At 45.9% G+C, this 6,968-nt stretch overlaps 1 protein-coding gene across 1 annotated transcript; it reads right to left on the bottom strand.

Annotated features, from left to right (window-relative positions):
• Window positions 1-5,693: 5,693 nt before the first annotated feature.
• Window positions 5,694-6,623, bottom strand: LOC147700628 (olfactory receptor 1G1-like). The gene has a single exon (XM_086929146.1). The coding sequence runs from the start codon at window positions 6,621-6,623 to the stop codon at window positions 5,694-5,696; it is 930 nt and encodes a 309-aa protein (XP_086785272.1).
• Window positions 6,624-6,968: the final 345 nt, after the last annotated feature.

Here is a 6,968-nt window from a genome sequence, read left to right on the forward strand (position 1 = left end):
ACCTGTTTTTCAACATACTTGTGAAATCTCAAATACAAATCCCTTAAATCCAATGGTATATATGCAGTAGACAAGGAGAGTGATCCTTCCAGCTCCAAATCCCAATAAATAGTGACCAGGAACAAAGCACTGAGAGGAGCCTGCTGGACAGGAACAGGGAGTTGGAGTCTCTGGGGCACTTCCTTCCAGTTTGAAAGAAAGAGTAAAAAAAAGGCTTCTCACACAAAACAATCTACTCCAAAAGTCTCTCAGCTGCACCTTGAGCACAAAAGCTGCTTGAGCACTCCGTTTGCGATTGCCACTAGATTGGTACCGTCCTATCCCGAAGTAGTGTGAATAAATCTCGAGAGTATCCTGGTGCTCGCGATTGAGCTCCAAAGTAAAATTCAAGGGCGTGAATGGAAAAAAACTCTGCTTCGTGCCCGAAATGCAGGATTCAGGAACTCCGGGTTCCTCCGTGGAGTGCCCGAATTCCACAAACTCCACAAACAGAGTTGAGTTTTACACCTGGGGCCTGTCTCATGTCTTAAGAATTGTAATTTATAACACTCTTCAATGGTAAAATTTGATTTTGAGTCACAATCCTGAAAATGCTACTTTTATAAAGTTAAACCAAAGGTGGTGATGGACGGAGCGTTGACAATACAAACACTCACCCCCAGTCAACTGATCTGGGTTTATTCCATCACTGTTCTTTAGCTCACTCCGCCACCCCAGTTCAGACATGGCCATATGCAAATCAGTCTGACCCTGTGCCTCATGGGAGCAGTCCAGCCCGAACTGTCAAGCCATGTCTTCCCTGGACCTGAATCAAGCTTCCCAGGACCAGTTTCTGGCATTACAGCCGTCTTCAGCCGGGCTTGCTTGACTCCAGTGGCAAAGTGAGCAAGGGACTCACATCTGAGCATACCCTGCCAACTGTGGTTTTTGCATTTGTCAACCCGAGTGGGATGGGTATGCTCAGACGTGAGTCCCATGCTCTCCACACCACTGGATTCAAGCAAGCCGGGCTGAAGACGGCTGGAATGCCAGAAACCGGTCCTCGGAAGCTTGTTTCTGGTCCAGGGAAGGCATGGCTTGGCAGTTCGGGCTGGACTGTTCCCATGAGGCATAGGGTCATACTGATTTGCATATGGCCATGTCTGAACTGGGGTGGTGTGGAGTGCAAAAAAACGATGGATTTAGGCCCAGATCTCTGTACTGGGGTGAATGTATGACATTGTTCTGCATTGTGTCCATCAACTGTGGTTTTTGCATGTGTCACCCCGAGTGGGATGGGTATGCTCAGACGTGAGTCCCATGCTCTCAACACCTCTGGATTCAAGCAAGCCGGGCTGAAGACGGCTGGAATGCCAGAAACCGGTCCCCGGAAGCTTGTTTCCGGTCCAGGGAAGGCATGGCTTGGCAGTTCGGGCTGGACTGTTCCCATGAGGCATAGGGTCATACTGATTTGCATATGGCCATGTCTGAACTGGGGTGGTGTGAAGTGCAAAAAAACGATGGATTTAGTCCCAGATCTCTGTACTGGGGTGAATGTATGACATTGTTCTGCATTCTGTCCATCAACTGTGGTTTTTACTTTTATAAGGTTGCCATGTTTTTGTCTCCACTATTTGGTACCTGTAGCCTGTATCCTGGGTCACGTGACTAGGCGTAGCTGGCACTTCGTCTTTGTGTATTGTTCCCATACAGTGAGCAAAGGAGAAAAGGTGTGGGCAGGATAGGCCATCTCTGACTTGATGAGGTGTAAGAACTGCAACCTATCACACTAGCACAGCACAAAGGCTCAGCCCAGCACACTCACACAGGATTGTGACACTAGCCTTTTGTGTCCCCTGACACGCTGGGGCCAGAGAAGTGAGGCAGGAAATTCCAAACATCTCTGAGGGTGGAAGCCTCCAGAACCTTCCCCAACTTCAAAGTGGACACCAGGTATGAATAGTGGACCCTCAGTCCCAACTCTTAAGCATGCTTCTGGAGGTGTGGAAGACTCAGGGCTGCTGTGCTGCTTTGCAAGAAGGTCTGTTACTCTGCTTCCATGCTTCCTGAGTGAAAAGGACTGGACCTGCTCCTTGAACCCAGGGCCACCAAAGCAACTCTAACAGCTAGTTGGTTGACCTCCTGATCAAAGCGTCAAGGAGAGCACAGGTTACAATCACCCTGAACCCAGCACCTGGCCTCTGTCTACTCCCAAGTGCTGCCACCACAGTCTTTGACCTTTGGATGTGAGCCTTACGGTACTCTTCCAGCCCAGCGGTGATCTTTTGAGCAGAACTGATGGCCAAGACGTGGAACACCCTCCCCATCCACCTCTGGCTGACCCAAGACCACCTCTCCTTCAGGAAGCAACTGAAGACCTGGCTGTTCGAGCAGTAGCGACCCCCTTCCCCAAGCGCCTTGAGACCCTCCCGGGTGAGTAGCGTGCTATACAAGTGTCGTGATTGATTGATTGATTGAAGTACAACATATCTCCTAGCAGCTCCACATGAGAACTACCGCTGAGTGATGCATCCTTGACGCAGGACATAACATCACAGGCCACAGCTCCTCAGATGCACCACTGTGTGATGCATTCCATGTGCTGGACATCACATCGTAAGCCACCATCAACTTTATCCTTACTGACGATGCTGGACATTGCATTGCAGCATGCAGCTCCTCAGAACAGCAGCCGCACAACACATCATCGACGCAGGACTTTGCATACCAAGTCCCCATTGATGCCACCCTCGACTTTGATGCAAAACCTCATAATGCAGTCCCACAGCTTCCTTGGAACAGACGATGTGTGACGCATCCTCAAAGTGGGATTTTGATATGCTCTTCACCCAGGATTTATGAGTCCCTGTGCAGCGGGCCTAACTTGGTCCCTTTCTCCGACCCATGAGTCATTGTGCTCACCCTGAACTTGTGACTTTCTACTGGTCAAGTATAGCCAGACAACCCCAGTAGGCACACTTAAATAATAAAATTGTATATCAACGGTTCTACTGATTAGATTTTTGTTGTTTTGCTTTCAAATAATTGAATATATTTGACTCTATTTATTTAAATTGGTGTGGGATTTTTCTTGTGTTCTGTTTTCACTTTATCACAGTTTGAAGTGCTGCATGTAAGTGAGCCTAAAGGTGCTCTGACAGTCCAGCTATGGTCCGGTAGGCAGAACAGATATTGCATGACAACTCTCCTCGATGCCGCACCAGAACTGCCACAGCACACTACACCCTCAGTGCCAGACCTTGCATCATAGCCCACAGTCTTTTCGGAACTGTCTCTGTGCAATGTATCCTAGATACGGGCCTTCACAATGTAAGCCCCATGTCAAAGGCATGTTTTGACAATTATGCAGGACTCTGCATCGCAGCCCCACAGCTTGTTCGGAACCAATGATGCGCAATTCATCCTTAATGCAGAACATCCCATCGCAAGCCCCTCATCGACGCCCACCCCGACAATGATGCAGGGCTCTGCATCGCAGACTCACAGCTTCTTCACAACAATTGGTGTGCAACACATCTTTGATGAAGGACTTTACATTGCAAGCCCCTCCTTTATGACATCCTCAACAACAAAACAGGACTCCACATTGCAACCCTGGAGCTCCTTGGAAACGCTGATCCGTGACACATCCTCGATACAGGAACATGCAACACTCCACAACCAGGGTTTAAGGTACTTTGTTAAGCTGGTCTACCTTGATCCCTGTATCCAGTGATCACCCCATCAGATTTGACCTGAACCTTTAACTTTGTTCCGAATCAGCATGACCAGATAACCACATTTGGCGTTTGTGCTTCTGGATAATATCTATGCTTAAATCTTAAAAATTGCATATCTCCTATCCTACTAATTGGATTTTTGTTGCTTTGATCTCCAAATAGTTGATCAAATATTACTCTAAATTGGTGTTTTTCAAGTGCTGTGTTTTCACTTTATTACTGTTTGAAGTGCGTCTTAAATACTTTACACAATGCCTCTATGCCAAGCTACATGAGGGTTGGTCACAGGTTAATTTGGGGTTTATGTATGGCTCACACTGATAGAGAGTGTTATTGCTACTTGAGCAGGGATTCACCCCCCTCAACCAGTAACCCAATTTCCGACAACTAGTTCCATCCCTTACAATCTCAAAGGTACAAAGCAAGTCACCCTGTTACAAACTGCGCACAACTTGAATCCCAGCTTTTGTCCATGGTTTCTTATTGTAGTGTGCACCAGTTCTTTGTAGCCCGGGAAACGTTACAATGGTGCATACTTATGCCACCAATGCCGCATGAGTGGCTGTGGTATATCTCTTCAATTGGTTAAACTTCTCAAAGTGTACCCCCTCACTCCCCTGTCGCCCAGAATGGCTCTGATCTTTAAATTTTCCTGATTCTCTGCTTCCAAAGTCCATCTGATTGGTCACAATAACCGCCTGCACAGCAGAACACCTCCAGATTAGGCACTCCCATTCCATTTAGGAGCCTCAGCATTTTAGTTACAGCAGTCTTTTTCTCCTGGTTGCCCAAATTAAGTTTGTGAGAAGGCTGTTTATCTCCATAAAGAACACTTTTTCAAGACAACAGAGATGGCCAGAAAGTTGAACTGGGATCATGGCAAAACTAACATTTTAGCAATGGCCACCAATATAATGGATGAGAGGAGAAGCCTGGTCCAAAAGAATGCCAGATTATCTTTTTCTAAAGTTTCCCATCTCTAGATACCTAAATGTATTGGGCCCCCACTCAAAAGAATAATCTATATGTAGTGGGTCTTCTCTTTCAAACATTGGAACGATTGGGAACAGATAAGATTTGACCTAATTTACTTTCAACACTGAGAGCAGACCAAATTTGCACAATAGCTCCATGACTCCTGATAGACTCAGCTGGGTCTCCCTAAAATAAAGGGGCATGCCATCTAAGCAGGCCCGGACTGGCCATTGTGGGCACTGGGCAATCCCCCGGTGCACCGTAAGGGTGGGGGCCGGTTTTGGGCCCTGGGGGCCGTTTTTGTTACAGGGCCGTTTTGCAGCATAGCTGCAAAATTGGCCCTGTAACAATATCAGCCGAAAACCGGCCCCGCCAAAGAGCTTGGTCGCACCCCCAGGGGGCCGGCCGAGCACTTTGCCAGGGCCAGTTTTGACTCTCAGTCCGGCCCTGCATCTAAGTACCAGATGCCATATGTGTACTAAAGTATCCAAATCAATATCACACACTCTTAGACTGCTGGTGATCTCTCAGCATTGATCCTCTCTCACACTCTCACATGCTGCTGAATTATTAGAGGAAAAAGGAGGTGGAACTACAGAAAGTAAACAAGACCCAGTCAACCTTGTTTACTTTTGTATATAACTGCCCATTTGGCTCATGAGACCAGGGCCAGTAACAGCAGAGCAAAGGGTAACAAAGGGAAAGAGAGGCAGGAGCAGCTACACCTGGCTACCCTACATTTATGTGCATGGTATGTGTTGTTATAAAGGGTCACCCAAACACCCAGCAATGAGTATTAAGGTTTTTTGTTGGACATGAATCCATCCACAGCTTGCAGTTACATTTTGACATTAAAGTTTAACACGTTCCGTGCTCCCGTCGAACGGCCAACGGCCGTTGCAGCCCCGCCCACTCATCAGAACGCCTGCACCGCGGAGGAATTGTCGTTGCGGTTAAGGCGGTAAACGACTTGTAAAAATTGTGGGTTGTTTTGGTCCTTTAGTCAATATTGCTTTTTGTCTTCCTGAAGCCCTTTGCAAAGCCTTCGTTTTTCAGGCTGTATATGATGGGGTTGCACAGTGGAGGAACAGCCGTGTAGAGTAAAGCCAGGATCTTGTTCTCTTTTATAGAAACTTTTGATGTTGGTCTCATGTATATGGAACAAACAGACCCAAAGAATAAAATAATCACAGTAAGATGGGAACCACAGGTTGAAAAGGTCTTGCGCCTCCCCTCTATCGACTTCATGTTCAGTATTGATGAAATGATCTTGACATATGATGTGAAGACAATAATTAAGGGTAACAGTGCAAAAATAGATCCAATAACATAGTTCAGTGTCTCAATACCGTGGATGCTGGTGCAAGTTAGCTTCATAAGTGCAGTAAAATCACAGAAGAAGTGGTTGATGGTGTGGGACTGACAGTAGGAGAGCCTAGAGATTAGTATTATGTGTGGAAGCGGGATCAAGATGCCACCAAGCCAACTTCCAGTGGCCAGCTGTATGCACATATTTTTGTTCATGATGCTCATGTAATGTAAGGGATGACAGATGGCCGCATACCGATCATAGGCCATAACTGTGAGGATAAGGAATTCTGTCCCCATCAAGAAAATACACAGATATATCTGCAGCAGACATTTGGTGAGAGAAATGGTTGTGCCTGTCTGAAAGAAGTGTATCAGCATATGTGGGAAAGTAACTGAGATGCTAGTGATGTCAATGAAGGCCACATTTATAAGAAAGAAATACATGGGGGTGTGCAGGTTTGAGCTGGAGTATACTATGGACATGATAAGAAGGTTTCCAATCAGAGTCATCACGTAAATTGTAATAAATGCAATAAAAAGGGGAACTTGCAGCAGTGGAAGATCCGAAAACCCTATAATCAGGAACTGTTCCTCTGAAGTAAGATTCTCTCCTTCCATTTGTCCAGATTTATTGTGTTTTGAAGGCAGGCTGAAATAAAACACACCAGCAATGTGAATACATATTTTGACTAGCTGGTTTGACTTTTAAGTTTCTGTTTGTGGTCTTCTCCAAAGCTCCTAATTTCATCTTTTGCAGATGTTCAAAATACATTGGTTTCTTTCAAACATGCTATCAACAAATATTGTCTGTTGCACAATAATTTTATTGGGGTTTTATCATTTGTCTTTCAGAGATAGGGCAATTATTCATTGCAGAATATGTGTGCCTAAAATTGTTATCTCAGCTTAGATTTTCATGGAACAAACATTTTAAACTGCTGTATACTCTTTGAAATATGGTAT

Source organism: Lissotriton vulgaris, chromosome 7 (assembly GCF_964263255.1).
Source record: "Lissotriton vulgaris chromosome 7, aLisVul1.2, whole genome shotgun sequence".
Classification (NCBI taxonomy): Eukaryota; Metazoa; Chordata; class Amphibia; order Caudata; family Salamandridae; genus Lissotriton; species Lissotriton vulgaris.